The sequence below is a fragment of the Brachyistius frenatus genome, unplaced genomic scaffold, assembly GCF_029030835.1.
Source record: "Brachyistius frenatus isolate BFR_SWC_R1_liver_20210118 unplaced genomic scaffold, ASM2903083v1 Contig_75, whole genome shotgun sequence".
Taxonomy (NCBI): Eukaryota; Metazoa; Chordata; class Actinopteri; family Embiotocidae; genus Brachyistius; species Brachyistius frenatus.
The window spans coordinates 1,601,713-1,622,096 of NW_027210674.1; the positions used below are offsets into that span (position 1 = coordinate 1,601,713).

The 20,384-nt window shown below is 43.1% G+C and overlaps 2 protein-coding genes across 5 annotated transcripts in view; both read right to left on the reverse strand.

The window, feature by feature from the left end:
* Nucleotides 1-483: 483 nt before the first annotated feature.
* On the reverse strand, nt 484-10,480 carry LOC138626626 (protein-L-isoaspartate O-methyltransferase domain-containing protein 2). The gene is made up of 7 exons (XM_069708390.1): nt 10,171-10,480; nt 7,798-7,958; nt 7,560-7,710; nt 5,356-5,458; nt 5,100-5,271; nt 4,354-4,477; nt 484-4,268 (listed from the first exon to the last, which is right to left on the reverse strand). The coding sequence occupies exons 2-7, from the start codon at nt 7,951-7,953 to the stop codon at nt 3,703-3,705; spliced, it is 1,272 nt and encodes a 423-aa protein (XP_069564491.1). The 5' UTR covers nt 7,954-7,958; nt 10,171-10,480; the 3' UTR covers nt 484-3,702.
* A 2,911-nt stretch (nt 10,481-13,391) lies between these two features.
* Nucleotides 13,392-20,384, reverse strand: part of myt1b (myelin transcription factor 1b) — a 44,546-nt gene continuing 37,553 nt past the window's right edge. For 3 of the 4 annotated variants that reach the window (XM_069708393.1, XM_069708394.1, XM_069708391.1), the window contains 2 exons: nt 19,115-19,258; nt 13,392-18,946 (listed from right to left, as the gene is read on the reverse strand). In XM_069708393.1, coding sequence (XP_069564494.1) covers nt 18,803-18,946; nt 19,115-19,258 — 288 coding nt within the window. In that variant the 3' untranslated portion in view covers nt 13,392-18,802. The remainder of the gene's footprint in view (nt 18,947-19,114; nt 19,259-20,384) is intronic. The other variant, XM_069708392.1, reaches the window with a different exon arrangement.

Consider the following 20,384-nt stretch of genomic DNA (forward strand, 5'->3'; position numbering starts at 1 on the left):
CCACATACTTGTATGAAAATTTTTATGACATTTTGGACTAAATATTCGATTACATTTTATTGTCCCATTTTACAGAGGCTGTCCAAACCTTAACGTTAACAGGATTTCCAGATTAGAATGTCAGTGACGGCTGACGCTGTCGTCGGTGGAGCTACGCCAACATCAGGCTACACAGAGCAGATGAGCCAGGCACAATTTAAACAGAGCAAATAAACAACACAGTTAAACTACAGAGCATCTTAACCCATGCTAGGATCATAAAATTGATCAAGATATGTTTGTCTTTATTATGCAAGTAAAAAAGAATTCTCGCACTGCAATCAGAAATCTAGTTTGTAAGTAAAAATATATGAACTGAGAATAAAATGATTTGGTTTGCAAACAAATTTGCTTTTATGCGTTGGTGTCATCATGAATTTGATTTCTGCTAAGATGACCTCTGCCTCAGTTAATAAGACCACTTCACTTCACTGCCAGCTGGACTTGCTTTTGTACAATGGACTTTATTATCAGCAGTCAATAATACAGCTCAACTTTAAAAACAAGCAATCACTCTCACCAAGACGTTATGTTAAGTGCAAAAAAAAAAGAGAGAAAAAGAACCACTATGATCATATACATTCAGCAGAGGAGCACAACTGCACAACAGCCAGACATGGTGTCGAACAAAGGAATGGTCTGCATACAGCACTCAAAGGCAGAACCAGCAGCAGCAGCAGCAGAAATGATCCCAAACCCGAAAAGCATGTTGTTCCAGTCAGCAGGACTCGGCAGGGATGCAAGTCTCCTGCTTTTTGTGTCTTACTAATAGAAACTGCACATTTTCCTAATATTGTCATCACATCCATATTGTATCAAAGGAACTGCATTCACTGATGCCGGGTGCTTCTGCATTGCCATGTGCTCTTCAACACAGACATTCTTCAGATACAACTGGGAGAAATCTAAGGCTTTACATGATGAAAGAAAAGCAGTGTTTTAGAAATGATCAACAAATTCTTATCTTTTTTGTCTCAAGTTGAGCGACTTGCTGTTGATCTGCTGTTTCCTCTCCAGAACAGAGTCCATGCAATTTAAGTTTGGCACAGAAGGAAGCAGGAAAAAGAAAGAATAAAGCAAAAAGTCCAAAGAGGTAATGCCCCATCTAACTACAATCCAAAACAGAAACATGTGATCAAAGATACTTCTTCTATTCAACAGTAAAGTATCATCATGTTGGTTTTTTTTATGATTCACAAAACAACGATAGTTTCTTATGTACACACCACTTCAAGTCTCATACGATTAGAAAAAAAAAGAAAAGAAAATCAAACTATTACAAGAAAAAAACAAAACATGAGAGCACAGTGAGAGAAAACCTACACGCTGTCAATCATCATGTTTTTATCATGCTGGTTTATTTATGTCAAATGGAATATTAGTTAAGTACGTGATCTTTTATGGTCATTCTCTTCTGGTTAAGAGAGCTGATGGGATGTAGAGAGAAACGGCGGGACTGCCCTTTGGATACACAGGGAAGGATTTGAGTCACTCATCTCCATGGAGACAAAGCTCGACAGACACAATGACACATATGCATAGAAAAAGGAAAAACCCACCTTCTATTCAAACAACTGGTCTCCTAAAATGCTTTGAAACGACGACCAACCCTTGGCCTTAGAAAAGCAGATCATTTTAAAGGGTAATTCCGGTTTATTTCCACCAACGGGTAGATTTTGTGCGACTCTTCGTTCCCCCTGAATCTCTTCAACGGAGGTGGAGAGTGCCGAGTCAGCATGAGCCGTAGAAACACAACACACACGCTTTACTTTGAAGCTGGATTTGCAGTTAGCGAGATAACTTCAGCTTTAACTCTGACTACAAAGCTGGTTCACTTCTTAATGGGATACATCGCCATGGTAACCTATGCTGCAGACTTCAGCCTGGATTATGTGTTTAACTTCTTATTTGATTGCTTTTCGTTTGTAAAATATGTCACTCTGCGGCCAGTACACTTGTCCGTGTTTCTGATTGCTCAGATGCTACAAACGCAGATCCTACAAACGCCTCCCCTTTAATGTGAACGCTCTTCGAGCTGGATTAGGAAACTCTGGGTGGACATCGAGTTGTTAACCAGCTTTGTGTGACCACTCAGCGCGATCTCATTTGTTGGGTTTAGTTAAGCCAGATAACGTAAAGATATCCTGGGTCTGTTGAACCTGCTTTGTAGTTCAGGACTCGAGGCGGAAAACTGAAACAGACACATATGTGCCAAAATCTGCAGTTCCTCGAATGGCCACTTGAGGCTCAAGTTTGCAACCCGTACACAAGCAGCAACCAGCAGTGACGTCGCCCGTCGGTTTGTGAACGGCCGTTATGAAGCCTCGAGTTCGGATTTTGGCAGGCGGCATCTTTGCTAGTTTGAAGCGGTTTGGAGCAGGAAGTGACCATATTTGGACGAGCTGACGACACTACGTCCCGCCCACCGATAGCTGTAACCTGACTGCACCACAGGCCTGTCGATCAAAACGAACCCCCCCCCCAAAACACGTCTTTTTTGGGGCTTTATTTTCTCATGAATGAGGGATTATTTTCAGATGGACCTCCAGAAAACTAATAAGAAGGAGTGAATTTAGTTAGGAACATCGAAATAACTCAAATTGACTTTTGACTATTGAATTTTAGGAGAGAAGTTGAATGGGAGTCTACGGAGTCTATCAACTCATCTCAACTTCACCACAAACCACCGCTCTGCCGGGTGTCAGGCCGAGTCAGGCACTGCCAAGATGGACGAGTCAGAGCCAGCCAGAACCTACAGAACCACTCTTCAGGAATAAGTGACGCCACGGTCTATGGAAATCCACCAGGCAGAAACAAACCGGAATCATCCTTTATTAAATGATCTAAGGGGGCTCAAAGCAAAGCTCCCATTTTATTTTGCTAATTTGGAAACTAATCGAAATGATCACACCTGCCTCACCATCTTGGTCACGAGCTGTAGCTACAACATCACTGAAGAACATACACTTCTTCTCACATCGTTGAATCCTTGAATGCACACGAGGTCGCTCCACCTCCTCCTTTGTAAAACTCCTCCTTGTCCCCGTTAGGTGGAAACAGGCGACACCTCGTCCGGACAACCAGCTCCCAAACCGCCAGCCTGAACTCTCTAACTGCGGTACGGATACAGTGTTGGATCTCTGTTCTGATGTGTAGCCTGCGACTGTAGATCAAACAACCTCTCCGAGCACCAGTAAGTCGTCTTCGTGGACCATTGAGCTGTTGTTAGGCATTTGTATATTAGTTACACAGAGCTGTAGAGCGAATTCATTTATGTATTACACAACAATTTGTGTTTCTTTGCACCTCAAAGGAGGCACAAAATGTATACGAGTTGTCTAAAATAGTCCCAGAGTAGCGTGACCCTCCCCCCCACCCCCCTCCACTGGACAAATGAACTGACTCTTTACACCGTCAGGGAATAACATCGAGTAAAGAGCAGCAGGAGGCGGAGAAGAAAGAGGGAGCAGGAAGGAGGATGGATGATGGAGGGGCTGAGCGGCAGGGGACAGAGAGGAGGAGACCCGCGGTGGAGCCGGGGTCGGTAGAATATGTTGTCCTGCCTCGTACAGGTGGTGGTGGTGGGGTTGAAAGAGGCGTCGGCCACCGCAGGATTTCAGCTCCGGGCTCTGACTCGGGACCTGGCCGCGGCTCCGGCGGGCCTCATTTCTCCCGGTAGAACAGCAGGTACATCTTCAGAGGCTCGGGCAGCGGCAGGCCGAGGATCCGCTCTCTCAGGACGTTCACGGCCGGCTGCGGTCGGAGCAGCTCGCCGGTCTCCTTCTCCTCCTCCTCCTCCTCCTGCTCCTCCTCTTCGTCCTCCTCCTCCACCGTCTCCTCCTCCTCCACCACCACCACCCCTGCGGCTCCTCTCCCCGACCTCCTGCTCCCTCTCATCTGGCGCCTCACCTCCCTCTCTCCCGCCTCCTCCTCGTCCTCAGCTCTTCCTCCCTGGTTGTTGTTGCTGTCCAGAGGGGCGGAGCCTATCCCGCTGCTGGCCACCACCTGTCGGGTGGCCAGCACGAGGGCGTTGCAGTGGCGCCGGTGGACCCGCCGACGTTTGAAGCGAGGGCCGTACTTGTGGAGCCCCGCCACTGCCAGGCCGCGGCCAACGCTGAAGGACGAGCCTCGTCCGCGCGAGTGGCCGTCTCCTCCGTCCGTGGTCACTCTCAGGGTGTGGCGGATGCAGATCCGGGCCAGCTCTTGTAACGTCCGTACTTCATACTTGGCTGCAAAAATTGAGAACAGTGAGACAACGGGGCGGAAAGAAAAACAGTAAGAAGAAAGACTAGAAAAGGTGGAAATGAGACTCACGTAGTGGGACGGTCTTGGGTTTGCCGTTTGTGCTGTATTTCGGCAGCACCAGAGGGGCGAAGGACACAGAGATGATCTTTTTGGTCTCCCAGCTGTTCACTCCGGTGCGGGTGATCTTGGTCAACTGCAGGGAATAACAACCGAATAAAGTCCTTTTTCTGTCAACGTTTTGTGTGTGTAAAAGAATATTTTTTTAGCTGATTTCATTCAGTAACTTCAAGCTGCTTGAAACTTCAGCAAAGAACGCACATGCAATTTTTGGGGAAGAGAAAGAAGTCGCAGGGAGACAGATCCAGCGAGCAGCGGCGATGTAAGCGGGCACGTTCTCATGTTGGAGAACCCCGTTGCCATGGCGCCCCAGTTCAGGTGGTTTGCAGCGAATGTTTCCCCTCAGACGCCTCAGAAGATCCCAGTGGAACTCGATGTTGACAGTCTGACTCTGGGGGACGAATTCACGGTGTGAAACAAGGTCCAAAAAACCTCCAACTTGGCGTCTCCTGACCTGACGAGCCTTCTTCAGTCTTTGACGGAGATGTTCTGCCTCTCTTGAAGCGTGAATGTCACTGAAAGCATTTCAAGGGTCTCCGTTGCTGTTTTTTCGGATTAGAAAAAAAACGGATATGCGCTCTCTGCTCAAGTTTCAGGTCCATACGGGAAATCTGCACGTACCGGTCCTCACAAAAACGTGTGGAACCCATTGAACCGGAGCGTTAAAGCGCTCTGAGCCTCTCGGACCGAACACAAACCTTTTCCTCGAGAGGCATCACCAGGATGCCCCCCACTTTCAGCAGGTTCTTCATGTAGTCCTCGTGTTCCTTCTGCACGCCGGCCCCGCAGTACACCCGGTCGTACTGACGGCTCTCTGGAGGGATCTCCAGACAGTTACCCGCCACGAAGGACGGCTCGCAGAACTCAAACCTGGAGAGACACGGGAGCGATGAACGACGAGGGAAGCGTGACTAAATAACACACCACATGTCAGCAGCGCGTCTGTTGACGTACTTGTCGAAGCTGTCGCTGGTTTTGATGAAGGAGTCGAGCTTCTGGTAGGCGTACTCGATCACATCGGCGTGCAGCTCGATCCCGTGGTTCACGCCGAACGGTCCTGAAACAGTGAAGCACAGTTTTTAATCAGCACACGTACACAGACACAGAGATGTGTTTGTTACAGCAGATGTACACACTACGTTGTGTGTGTGCTTAAACTCTGCATTAATCACAACATCAACACATCAGGATCACAGTCGGTTAAAAATGACTGCATTTTTATTTTCCTTTAAAAAGTGTGTGCATTCATGTTTTGTCCTGTTCAAATGCGACGCTTTATTCCAACCAAACTTAGGCTACATGTGCACATCGGGCCGTCAAAACTTCCAGGCGCTGATACAGCAAAAATATAAACATTGAACTGATGCTATTTTTCACTTCTTATTCTCCATTTTTTTCTTGAATCTAGTAAATTTGAAACACCACCTTATTAAAAAATAGTGTCATTTGTTTAATGATAATGATAGCGGCACCTCCAACCTGCCCGGGGTTGATTGTTTGTTGTCTCACTATGCTGTTCTTTTCTCTCTCTGCTCTCCTATCACGTGGGAACTATTGATATTCTGTGTGTGTCTCTCCATGATGTTGTCATGTCTTCACAACATCATAGAGATGCCCTGAGGTGAATTATGCTGCTATATAGATGACACTGACTTGACTTGAATAATCCGAACTGCTATTGGCTACCACTAGGTAGTAGGCGCGGCCTTTTTGCACTGATGGAACCATTTGACCTGTTGTATTTTTTTTTTCGTAACATTACAGACGTGACTCTTGGTACATTGGTGTCCTCAAATATGAACCGGACCGACCAGCTGCAACACCTCATGGATGTGTTCATTCTACATTCTGATTGGATGATTCAAAATGCTGCAAATCTGACAGACACAAAGCTCTGGCAGCTCCAGTGTTCGCCTCTCTGCCAGCACTGTTTCATATGCAAAATCAAATATTAGTTGTCACTTCTCCATCTTTACGCAGCGATTCAGTTTCTGAATTGTGGTGAACAATTAGCAACTTGAAGTCTTTCAGGAGTGAAGGGAGAACCAGGATTTAGGATCAATGAACATGTAGCTCCCAATAGAAGAGGGGGAGGAGGGAGAGGGGTGAGCTCGTCAAGCTTGCAGACTCTTGCATCATTATTGATAACAGTCATAACTAACTGGTAAGCAAAATGCAAAACATCTGAAACAAAAAGAATCCAAACACTTTTAATCGACTTTTTTCTCTTTGAACCAACGAGAATTTGAACCAATATGACATCCGTCGGCAGGTTTTCACCGGTGACCTTCACTCTGCTACATGTTTACATTGTCATACCAGAACCAGAGGTTTCAGTACTGGGAGGAAAGAGGGAAAGACGGGAGGCAAAGATACCGTGTGACGTAAAAGGGACAGTTGCACACCAGTGCTCTAAGAATAATGAACGTTAGTGAGTGCAGTACGACCTTCTGATTTGTCCCCGTTACGAACATGGGAGCGGTTGCAGCAGTGATATGTTGGCATTTAAGGTACTTTAAAACCCTGAACAACTGATTGCTGATTTCTTTGAAATAAAAAGCAGTATTTCCTTTTTGAGGTGTAACTCAAATCTGAACATGCAACATACTTTAGATTCAGATGAAATCTATATTTATGTCCACCGTAAACAAACAAAAACAAAATCCATAAATCTGCTGAGACAACACAGAAAAGATGCACCTTTTATTTGGAGAGAATCATCATGTTTGTAGGTTTTCTTCTGTATCGAAGAGACGAGTATGTTGGTACACTGCAAACAGGAACTGCTCATAGCTAGTTCAGCGTACTTTAAATGGTGCCAGATTGCCAAGAAGTGATCAGAAAGTTCGGAGACTGCAGCAGCATGATGTGCACGGAGGAGGGGGAGGCAATCATTTTCATGGGACTTCCCAGTATTCAGAAAGTTAGATTGCTTAATCACCATCAGCACCTGCGTTAGGAACATTTTTGTGAGCCCGGGTATGTGTAAATTTGCACCTACTCAGTGTACAACTACGGACCTGAAACTTGAGCAGAGAAACATCAAATTTGAATGTCAAATTATTGGAGAACAATAAGAAGTCACGGGGAGTGAGGAGGGCGGTGGGGAGCCATGATGATTGTTTCTAGCAAGAAATGATGACGATGTAGGAACGTACCCAGTATGAGGCCGACCATGGTGCTGAGGTAGCCGGTCCCACTGCCGAGGTTGAGGAAGGAGAGTCCAGGGTGGAGATCCAAAGCCTCCATCACCTCCGAGTAGATACACGGAGCAGACAGGTGGATGTTTCCGTGCCGCCATGCCAAGTCCTAATGACCATCAACAGAATATATTTCCCACCATTTCATTTCTTTGGACCCCGATTGGCTGATCCTGAAGACATTCATGTTGCTCACCTTGTACGCGTTGTCCCGGTATTCATCCAGATAATAGTCAGCCCGGTCGATGGCTCGAAAAGCCCGCTCCACCAGGTCGGAGCGGATGTAGTACGCCTCCTTCAGGTTGTCAATCAAGTCGTCGTTGTCCTCACCGGCACTCACAGCTCCACCCATCCTGACTGGAGGCAAAGAGAGGCACAGTTCAGATCCACTGTGCCAAAGAAACAAGTGTACATGAAGCAGTGCTGCACATAAAACAGTGTTAGACTCCCTGAACCTGAATTCAACAACTCTCTCACACACACAGAGCTGAAAGAAAGAAAACACAGAACACAAATAGTCTCTGGATAAAGTCCACCAAATTGGGGATGTGACATTTTTCTTAGTAAATTTTGTGTTTCTTTAAGGAACTGTAATGTCCTTTTTTTTAAAAACTTTTTTTTGACATCATGGCTTAACGATAATTAGCAGACTATTCTATATTGAAAACAAGCGCCAGCGGCAGCCCCCAAATGCTTCTTATCCATTTGTTATCATTTAAAATAGGGTTGAGCAATATATTGTATTAAATCCATAGATTTGAAAGATTACATTTAAATAATGAAAAACAGATATGTGCTTCCTGTTAAGACAAATATGGTCTCATGCGCAGGCCAATGTTCATTAGTTGTTACTTGAGAAAAAAAAAGCACAAAAATGCCACTAGTTCGTCTCTTGTAATATTATTATCAACTTTTTTTAGTTTAACATATAATGGACCGTTACATCTTATAAGTGCTGCTACTTGCCGCACAGCTGATCTGTTGTTATTGTTATTTGTTGTTTACTATGTCTAAAGGGACATAGTAGAAAGGGATAAAAGCCTCGTTATCATGTACAGATTAAGAAACAACCCCACCCCCCCACACACACACACACTTCCCACAAAAAAAAGCACAACGCCCAGACTCGCCTCCAACTTGCAAATATTTTGCATCTCTTGCAGTCATTATAGGTCTCTTTGTGGTCACTTTGCATTTTAATGTGTTCATTTTGTCTCATTTTTAGCTGCATTTTGGTCGTTCTGTGTTTCATTTTGGTTGTAATATGTCTCATTTTTCTGGTTTTGTGGGATATTTAAGAAGATCAGGGGTTTGTGCCTGGTAGGCCCATTTACTAATCCGTCCACGCTCTCCGGTGGTGATTTTCTTTTACTAGTAATGCACATTCAGTAGTTCTCTTTAGTGGGAAAAGAAAGTTTTAATAAAGTAAAGCTATTTTTTTGAATCAAATTTAGTCATGAAAAAACAATTGAGGTCATGATTCATCCATTAAACCGAAATAATTTAAGTTCGTTTTTTTTTGTCCAAATGCCCAGCCTTAACTTTAAATGTGCACAACTTGGATAAACTCCCAGACAACCGCAGCCTGTCTTGGTCATATATGTCTAATTAAACAGCTCAAAATAGTGGTTACGTGTTGGAAATGCGTCCACATGCGACACCAATAAGCCTGAACCCAACCACAGGCCCACACCAGGCCTCAGGCAGCAGAATACAGCCGTAGGTGTGAACACGTCTGTGCCTTCAGGGCTGTTAAAAACAACACCAGAGGGCAGAGCCAGAGGACAGAGATCACAAACACCGGACAGAGATCACAAACACCGGCCACAGTCGTAAGGCTGGAAAAGAACAAAGGCTCGCCAGCATTTAAAATTACTGGACCTCCTGCCTTTGATGACACTTGAGCTGAGTTGAAAAGGAAGTTGAACCACTAAATGAACAAAGAGAGAGGTCCACGATGAAATATTGCCACAGTGATAATACCAGTCTGCCTTTTCAGGCTGCGAGCACCGATGACCGCAGGAGGGCGCTGTAACTCCAATCTGTCTCCCACTAAGTGGTTTAGTAGGCTAGTAGGGTACACTTCCTGCAAAACAGTGCCAATTCAGCTTCGCAGTTCATCTGCTGAGTCAGTGAATTAACTAACACGGCTGTTCTGGTCTCGACTCGGATTCGACGGACGGTCCAAAGTCCGGTCGGACCTGCAACTCCAGCAGGTTTCATTTCAGCGCATTCATGCAGCCTGCACGCGGCTGCTGCTGCTTGCGGGGGCTATTTGCGCCACTTATGTGATCCTATTTCGATGAAACATCAATATTCGAGCTCTTTTCATTCAACAATCACCTGGCACAAACAGCTACAAACACACAATACATCCGTGGCTGACTGTCACGCAACGACAAGGTCAACACGAGCAGAAAAGAACCGCATTTTCGTCTTCGGTGGAAGAGAAGAAAAATCGAGAGAAGAATGACACCAGCTAACCGCTGCTGGTGGAGCCGAGCCGAGCCGAGCCGAGCCGAGCCGCCCGGAGCCTCCGCGGCCAGCCCCGACAACGTTAACGGTGTACCTTGTTGAAATTCCGGCTGATAGTCTCTGTCTTTGCGGGTTTCCTTGTGTTCAGGCTTTTGTTGTTTGGGAGATCCAGTCAGAAACACACACTGCTGGATGTAAACATTCGGCCAGCTGACGCTCTGACGTCAGACGTCAGCACGCAGAAGAACGGCCGGAGGAGGATGGCCTACTTTCTGCACTCCGAAACGGGAAATGTCCAGATGTGGCTGAAAACTGACAGTTAACTCTAATGTGAAAAGGTATATATTAGCCCTACGAACGATCCAACAAAAATGTTGACGTGGCAGGAAATGTCCACCAAAGCTTTGTCCTTCGTCAGGTCTGTGCACCTCCGTGGAGCTCTTTTACCACGTGACAGCAGCTGATAAGCCTCTCTGATTACCCGGAAAAACCAACTCTCGCCAATTGTGCTGTAATCAATCATTTAATTGAATAAGCTTTGTTAGTAACTGAGTTCTCATGGGCTTTTATCCCTTTTGTAGGATAATAGCCTGCTAAGTCAGCGGTTATATGAGCCTAAGAAAACCTAAAGTGTTGAATATCAACACCATGAAATATGTCAGCAGTGTGAAATAAATAATCATGTGAATTAACTGTGTGAAAGTCAATACAAGCCTATAAATAATCCAACAAATGATTGAATAATTCATTTGAGATCTAAATGCCCTTTTCTAAAGTCAGGTTTTATTTTACATTGACATTTCCCGATAGACATTTTTATTTTTGTTTTCAGTTTCGTGATACTTTTTTGTTTATAATGAATCTTTTCATCAAATAGCCTACTTCACATTTACTTTTTATTTCATCATGTCAGTCTTAATATTTGTATTCCAATATCACTTTCACCTGGTGCTTTCAAATCGGGTTGTGCAGACAACTATTGTGTTAAAATTAGCCACATCGGACGGACATTTTCTGAAAGCTCAGATGAGTTCATGTGTTGTGAAGTTGCTGACCTCTACAGGATAGTGAAGGCCGTGGAGGTTAATTTCCTGTTGGATGTTTAGCTATAATTTCAGTTGTAATCTTTCTTCATAACTCAATATGCTCGTGTTTCCCAAAAACTTGAGACGTAAAATGTAACAGAACGATGTCCAAAAAGAATTTCAAATTTTGATTTGTCAGACCAAAGCACAGTCCACCATCTTCAATCAGCAATGGCCCAAAGAAGGTGGAAGTGTTCCTGGATAATGTTCACATCTGGTTTCTTCTTTGCATGGTAAAGTCTTAACCTGCATTTGTGGTTGCAGTGGCGAACTGTGTTCTCAGCCAATGGTTTTCAGAAGTGTTTCTGAGCCCATGCAGTGATTTCCACTACAGATTTGTGTCTGTTTTTAATGCACTACCATCTGAGGGTCCAAAGATCATTACCATCCAATGCGTACAGTGATTTCTCTGGATTATCTGCATCTTTTAATGATATTACGTACCATAAAAATCACCAAATCTTTGCAATGTTACACTGAGGAACATTATTCTTAGATTGTTGCACTATTCTCCCATGCAGTCTTCCACAGAGGGGTGAACCCTCCATCTGGTAATTGAATTGTCCCTGTTATCCTGTAAATATTAGTTTTTTATAACGTTGTTCCGGAGCGGGCCTCCTGAACACAGGCCAGAGTCTCTCCTTGATGTGGTTGTTAACATTTCTTATTGGAAAGTCAATAAAAAAAAAATACACAGAGACACAAAGCAACTAAAATGAAACACAAAAAAAGACCGCAGAGAAACACAGAATGACTGCAAAGAGACAAACAAACAACAAAACAACTACAACCAGATGCAAATCAACGACAAAGGATTTTCTTTTTCAGTCTGGGGGTCTTGCATCTACATAGGATGTGTGTGTGTGTGTGTGTGTGTGTGTGTGTGTGTGTGTGTGTGTGTGTGTGTGTGTGTGTGTGTGTGTGTGTGTGTGTGTGTGTGTGTGTGTGTGTGTGGAGGGGAGGGGGTTAATCATAATTGTTGGTCATAAATTTACTTTTTCAGAAGGATGTAATGAACTTTTTGTTGGATTCCAGTAAGGTTGGATGTCAGTAGTTCTGTGGATTTTGTCCATAACTGCCACGAAAATGTAAATACTAAAAATAATGTATGTAGAAATCTTACAGTTGTCTTGTTTATTCTTGCAGGTTCTTTAATAAACACTGGTTGTTAGTGAGTTTACACAATACGTGGGTTTACTAAATGGTCCACCAGATGTCAGTACTGCTCAGCATAAAAACTACATGTAACTACACATTAATACCAAACTGATGTCCCCCATTTTGTTCACCAGTCAGAAAGGCAAGTGTGTGTTGTGACTGACTGACCATGCATGTGTGTACGGACATACAGTATCATTCACATACAGGTTGTTTATTCAAAAACTGTGGTTTTATTACAATGCAAGATGAATAATTTCTCTCTGACACACACACAGAAACATGTATTTCTATACTTGTGAGGACCCTTGTTGACAAATGCATTCCCTTGACTTGAACCCTTAAGCTCATCCATTATAACTAAATTTCCATAACTTAAACATGACATTAACACTTATTATAACATTTTAAAGTGCTCATTTAAAGTTATGCTCATAGTGAGGACCAGCCCCTTTGGATACCTTTGGACCCTGTCATATTTTAAAACTCAAAACACTAAATGGACACTATGTTCACTAACCAAGTCTTCACACTGAAATTACTCATCTCTGTTGCAGGGGTTTCCTTTTTGTCCTCATACAGGAAGAGAGTCCCCACAATGTGACTGTGTGCTTTATGTCCCCACAACATGAGGAGGACAAGTGGACACACACTGTATGTGGCAGCTACATTCGTAACCCCAACACTTTTATTCATCCTGACCGGACAATTTAAGGTTGAGAAGAGCAGTCACAATGCAGAAATGTCCTTATTACAATGGTTTCAAACTGAAAGACACAAAGATATATATACAAACACGTGTTTGTACTTCTATCCTTGTGGGGACCTCCACTGACATAATGCATTTTTGAACATTTTAACCCTCAACTAAACACCTAACCCTAATTTACCCTAAGCCTGATGTAAACCTGACTTTAATCTGAACCCTAAAAGCAAGTCTGTGGTTTGAAAAGAGAAAAATGTACAAGAGCGCACGTGCACACACACACACACACACACACACACACACACACACACACACACACACACACACACACACACACACACACACACTGATATCACAGAGTCACACTTGTCTATGAGTCTTTATTTGTGTTTTTCATAGAGAACATTTAAAATGGTTCATACCCCCACAATAACTGACATCACTTCTCTGCTTTATAACACTGACACAGGAACAGGGGAACATGTACACAAGTACACAAACGCACAGTCACGAATTCAGCCCATCTACAGTGTTTCACCCCCCGCCCCTCCCCAAAAAAGAAGAAAAAAACAAAACATTAACAAAAACATGAGACCCCGAGGACACACAGCCAAGGCCTGTCCCACTTTACAAAATGGTGCAGTAGCAAAGGAACAACCACATCTACAAAAGTAACAAAAATTACCTTACAATCTATTGTTGTGGAAGTGCTTGTAATTTTGGAAGTTTTGTACTTTTTTAAAAGGATATCAATATCAATGCCTAGAAAATCACCAGTAAAAATAGCTCATCTCTGTAAAAATGTGCTAGCAGGACAACCCTTGGCTGTGGATTTTTTTTTCTTTGTCACAAACTATCCTTTTTTTGTCTTTTTTTGTCTTTTTTTTTAAACCATTTTTCAACTTGTCTTCAATACAACAACAATAACACTGTTTCCTCTTAATACAAATATGTACAGAGACTTCAACTTGTTTCAAAATAATGCCCTGCACACTGATGCATTATCTAGGGATGAACGATGATGATGATGATGATGATGTTCTTCAGATTCCTTCACAGAAACTGTCCATGCAGTTTGGTACCTGAATAGACAACATGAGATCACAGTTTCTTTCGCCTAACAAAAGCTTGTTGTTTTTGTATTATCTCCGTTACAGAGTGGCCTCTGCCTGTATGTAAAAGACACATTTTATTTTACAGAGTAACCCCCTCCCCCAACCACCCCACAACTACCCCTCCAGCTAACCCCCCCCCCCCCGCCCCCCTCCTAAAATAAGACATCTAGATCCAGACCAAATGTTTTCAGCAGTATTTGAACCAGGTGTAAACATATCCTATGTTGAAATGAGCGGAGTGAGAAAGGCACACATGATAAGACCACACAGCTTGAAACTACAGCGGCGGGGGAAGGAGGAGGTGAGGGGAGGGGAGGAGGGGGGGCAGGGGAGGGGTCTTTTGGTTTTGCTCAGCTTGATGAAAAAGTGCCACTCAGCTTGACATTTCTTTCTCGTGAGTTGTATTTCAGTGCTGTGTGTGTGTGTGTGTGTGTGTGTGTGTGTGTGTGTGTGTGTGTGTGTGTGTGTGTGTGTGTGAGTGTGTGTGTGTGAGTGTGAGTGTGTGTGTGTGTGTGCGTGTGCGCGTGTGTGTGTGTGCGTGTGTGTGAGTGTGAGTGTGTGTGTGTGCGTGTGTGCGTGTGTGTGTGTGTGTGAGTGTGAGTGTGTGTGTGTGTGTGTGTGCGTGTGTGTGTGTGCACGCGTCACCTTCTCCCTCCCCATTTAACACACAGCTGGATTTTGGTGCGGACTGTTTTCCCTGAAAGTTTAATTCCGCTAAAATTCATTTTCATCCCAGGCGCTCTGGGGAAACTGAGCTCTGACCAGTTTGTTGTTCCTTTGCGATTCCGGATAATAAAACTCGTCTCCACATCACTCAGTACTTTTATGTAAATAAGAAAACATACAGTGCGTGGGCGCACAACCGACCGTGGGCTGCGTTCGCTTTGTCAGCTGACATTTTTTTTTAAATGCTATTCTTTCATGGCCTCAGTGTTATTAATTTACATACCTCAGTAGACAATTTCATCAAGCAGTTTAAAAGGGGTCATGCCATATCAAATAAGTTAGGAGAATATTCACAGTCTTAAAACTCGGGTAGTACTCTCGTGCATTTCGGGAGGAAGAAAACGCTACTTTGTTAACCAAATGCATCCAAACTATCTTTCCTGAGGAAAAGTTACACAGAACATGAAGAGCAGGAGGGGGAGGAGGGGGTGGTGGTGGTGGTGCAGGGTTGGGGGGGAGGGGGGGGATTAAAAGTCATAAAAAGCTTTGACATTCTTTTGAATGACAGACATGTATTTATGCAACAAACGCCTCCTCCTAAAACAAAGGGGAGATTGTGTAGCCTGGCAAATCAATTTCCCACTCCCACACACTCATCTCATTTCACACGAGGCCTTGATCCAGCCGCTGCTAACGCCTCTAGCCTCAGCTGACTGGCTGACCTATGGCATTGCTCTGTTCTGCTTTAGCAGCGCTCCCCGGTCACCTGAGAACCAAACTCTGCTTCCTGTCAATCTCTTTTGGTTTTCGTTTGGAAAAGAAAGTAACACTTCCTCTTTTCTTTTTCTTTTCTTTTAAATACATTTTTGAACCCCCCCTGAATCAAACAGACATCTCTCCATCCGTTCAGGTGGTTTTCTACGTGAACAGCAACAAACAGTCGGGACAAACGCTATTGCCCGTGATCTATTGGGGTTCTCACAAGTCGAGACTCAAATGCTGGCATTTTCAACAGTTATTCAGAAAGTGCACGAAGGAGTTTCATTCTACATTGGCTAAAAGCACATTTACAACATGCCTTTGACATCAGAGTTACACAAGGGTAATCTTACTGTACACCACAGCAGCTGCGACGCATCACTCAAAGGCAAGTTACACTAAAGTCTCCTACTTGCTTGTTTGGACATTAGAGAGCTCACAGCGAGCAGGCCTTCACCATTAAGAATACAATAACTGCACAATGCCGCTAACACTATGTGCAGAACATTATTCAGAGGCATCAATATCTTTTTTTTTGTTGTTGTTGTTTTTTTTTTTTTTTACTATACATGAACTTACATGACACTTAGGAACAAAGAGCCAACCATCTAGTTTCAAATTGACAGTCATTTCTCAGATTCAGTAGTACAACATACAGTAGGTGTTTTTTTTTACATTTCTGGATCAAGGACAGACAAGTAAAGGAAAGAAAACAAAAGGAACCCTATGAGAACACTTCCAAAGTATTGTACTGTATCATCAACAATGCCTACTTTGCCTCCAGCTTGACTGCATGGTATGTTTAAAGCCACAGTTGAGCAGGTCTTAGTGATATTCAATAAGGTGTAACTGCCTCCTATTGATAACGCCCCCTCACATCTCTTCTACACAGCAAGTGATCCTTTGATAACGTAATACAAGAGAAGAAGAAGAGCAAGTCAACAATTACACTGGAAAAATATATGTATGTTTATATTCATATATATAGCATCTTTAAAATCTATTTATACAGAATGTATATATAGTGTACTTATGGCCATCTTGGCAGAGAAATAAAGGCATCTGAAACAATCACCACTCTCTCGATGCCGTGGTCTTCTCGGGACCAGACATTGTTACATTGCAGAAATGTGAAGAATCAGGAAAGAAAGTGAGTTCTCTTCTTCTTTTTTTTCCTTTTTTTTTTTTTGTCAGTGGCACTTTGTGCATCAAAAAATTAAAATCTAGAGTAAGGCTACAAGGGTGTGTATGTTTATCTGATAGAAGTTCGTCAAAGGAGGCCGTCCTACAGTATCCTCGAGGGTTGGATATGTCGCTGTGTGCGTGTGTGCGTGCGTGCGTGCGTGCGTGTGTGTGTGTGTGTGTGTGTGTGTGTGTGTGTGTGTGTGTGTGTGTGTGTGTGTGTGTGTGTGTGTGTGTGTGTGTGTGTGTGTTTTAGACCCATACATCCAGACTAAAACACTGCTGGAATAGAGCTCCATACATGTACCATTGTACTGATGTCAAGAATAAAGGAGAATCAAAAAGTATTCGTTAAGCAGCCATGGTACATCACAGAGGTTCTGGGTGAGCCAGTGCTGGCCGCTACAAAGCGCTTGGGAGAGGTAACATTTTCCAACAATTGTTTTATCTTTTTCACCTGACAAAAGCAAACAGGCAGAGACCGGATAGCAACAGGACAGTGATTGCTTTTGTTGGGTTATTTTTACAATCAGCTGCTGGTATGCCGCGGTATACGCCTCAGCAATCAAACAGTATTTGTATTGATTTTGTTTCTTTATTTAAATATTAGCAGTGGAGCTTTAAGACTACTCAGACTCAACCGTCACATCACGCACATAAATAACAAAATAAATATACAGCCATATCAGTCAATTTCTTTCATATTAAATAAATAATAAATACATACTTTCTTGTTTTTCTTCTCAGCAGTGGGAGTTTGAATGTAGCAGGAACAGAAAGAACGCAAACAAACGGGAGGAAAACAAGAAGAACCCCCAAAAAAATAATTTTTTGTTGTTGTTGTAAAATTATCAAAAAAATTGTCGTTGTTATAAAACATCTGCACTTAAAAAGGCTTTTAAAAAGTACTCCAAAACAAAATATGCCTTGTCAGTTATCTATATACTGTAGATTCTTAAAATATTGACGTAAGACATCTGAAAATCGCTTTGTGACCACGATCATCAGCAAAGATGCAATTTCTTTTGTGTGTTTTACAAAACAAAGTTAATAAATAGATTGCTTCAAATAAATAAACCTCAATAACATAAATGGCAATAAGTTACAATTTAAAAGTTCACAAGTTTAAATAATTCATATATAACAATAATTATTGTACCACAAAACTATTCATTGAAATGAAGTGCAAGTCCTATGTTGATAAATACTATTGATATGACTAACTGAATGTGAAATGTGTGCACACTATTACTATTATCATTTCAGTTAAAAAAAAAAAAAAGAAAAAAAAAGAAGAGGGGAAGGGGGGGTTAAACTGCTGCTTTTTAAAACATGATATCAGCTGTTCCTGGATCTGTCTCATGACCTTGCGTGAAGATTTCTTTTCCCTCCGGTGATGTCCTTGCTGCAGTAACACCACAAAGCAAACACACATTCAGTTTGGTGCATGCTTCATATTGCTGGAGTGTGTGTGTGGTCGCGGATCAGAGGGCTTTTTTTCAGAGCTAGTGAACGCACACGCTCGCCACAGTGAATGCTACGGGACAGCGGCGGGAGTCCGGCTCGTCCTCCACTTCCTGTCTCCGGGTTTCCTGCAAGTGTTCCCGCCCTTCCTCCGAGTTTCAGCCGCAGTGAAGCGCGAAAAAAAACGATCGGCCGCGCAACGATGAAACCCTCTCCAAAAACAGTTAAGGACACAGAAGAGACAACAGGTAAACATACAGCATATTAAAACCCCCAGATACAGTTTGTAGTAACATTAATCTTCTTTTCCATCCATCCTGACTGAAGGATCTGTTTCCTCCTCCGAATCCCAGCAGCAGCATGGTGTGGATTTTGGTCCGCGTCACTTTTCTTCAACAGAGTGCTCCCTGGGTTGATTCTTTTTAAGTTGCCGTTTATTTAAATAACCTGAATTCCCTTTTTTTGTTTGTTTTTGAATCATATTTCAATATATTGTAGAGTATTTCAACATCTCTCCTTCGTCTCTCCATCTCCATCACGCTCTCTGCACTTCAGGACAGTTTGCTTTCGCTCCGTTTTGTGTGCCGAGCCTCAGACTTTGATGCCCTTCACAGCTTTGTTGATGCTCTCCAGCAGAGCCTTGTTCTCGGGGCTCTGGAAGCAGTCCTTGTTGGTGTACATATCAGTCAGGGTGCTCACGTAGCTGTCGAAGTTCTGCTCAGTGATTGGCTCCTGCTGTGGTGCAAACGACAACCAATCTCAGCTGAGAGGAGCAGGACAAACGAGGGGCCGTGTGCTTTCAACGCACCAGATTCACCTCCAAAACAAATGTGTCTAATCAATCAAAGAAGTGTGTGTTTGTGTGTGTGCGTGTGTTTTGCGTGCGTGCGGACAGCCACTCACCATGTGTGGCAGGCGGATGTTAGCCAGGCTGCGGATGAGGGCGCGGCTCAGACCAGACAGCTCCATGAACAGAGCCTCGTTCTGCTCCTCGATCATCTTGTTCTCGTGCTCGATGCTCTTCAGGTTCTTCTCCATGGAGGAGATCTGCAACACACGAAAGACGAGGTTCAACCAGGGCACAAAGTTAAGTTCATATTTGAAGATATTATTAAATAAAAACTGTATTTTCTGTCATACTACAGATTCTAAGTGTGTATCCAAGTGTGTCATGGCTGACAGTGGTGAACATCTTCCTTCAGTACCATGATCACGCACACGATGTCGATTTTTGTTGACCCGATGCCGTACACACAGTCCTGCTGCTGGAAGTACTCACTAACGCCTTAAAATGCGGTTTAATCCGCTGCTGAAAATAGTCCCCAACAAACGCACTATTTCTTCCTGAAACCTACAGATGGCCATTCGTTCTCAACACAGTTCTTCTGTGCAGATTACAAAAAGGTACAAAATGAATGCACATGGATCTTCTAGGTGAGTGGACACATCCAGACTGTGTTGTTGTCAATTGTTGTTAACCTCTTTCTGCAGCGCCTCTTGGTGTTTCATGATTTATTTACATGTAAAACTAAATTATTCATTAACCAAAACAGTTATCAATTTATCAGCTACAAATATGTGAAATTAGAAGTTTACAGGTGCTATAACTGTCTTGAAAGGAATAAAAGCATATTTAAACCTCCTTTGTATTCTGATTACAGCTGATTGGACCAAGTGTTTATTAAAATGTCAGACATTTTACTTGTCAACTTGCAGTTTGGTTCACTTGTTAACAAGAAACCAGAAACCAGGATATGTGCATTATAAAGACTCTTATGATTCATATTTTAGTGTGTTCACCAACAAACACACAAAAAAGTGCAAATTAAATTCTTTCAAAGATAACTCTCCAATATTTTCATTCAGAAAAAGGTTTTAATGCTCATCAGATTTGATGTACCAGAGATGCACACATATGAATGCACTTCCTGTATTTTGTGCTCTCAGGTCAGTGGCTCACGGCTTCATGTAGGACTCCTCATGCTCATCACTTGTCATCTCCTGCTTGGTCTTCCTCAATGGTTGTATCATTTATTTGTGTTTCTAGATTTACACTTTGTGCTGACGATGGCCCTTTGACCAAAACATGACATGTTTATTTTGTCACTTTTTACACATAAAATAAATTAACTTCTTTTTGCATCTTCTTTTTTTTCAGTGCATGGGAAGCTTT

Excerpts from the sequence above, each read along its gene's own strand:
- LOC138626626 (XM_069708390.1), bottom strand. The coding sequence starts at position 7,953 with ATGGGTGGAGCTGTGAGTGCCGGTGAGGACAACGACGACTTGATTGAC. Across the intron at positions 5,459-7,559 it reads CATGGTCGGCCTCATACTGG|GACCGTTCGGCGTGAACCAC; the intron begins GTACGTTCCTAC and ends TCACTGTTTCAG. Across the intron at positions 4,269-4,353 it reads ACCCAAGACCGTCCCACTAC|CCAAGTATGAAGTACGGACG; the intron begins GTGAGTCTCATT and ends CAATTTTTGCAG.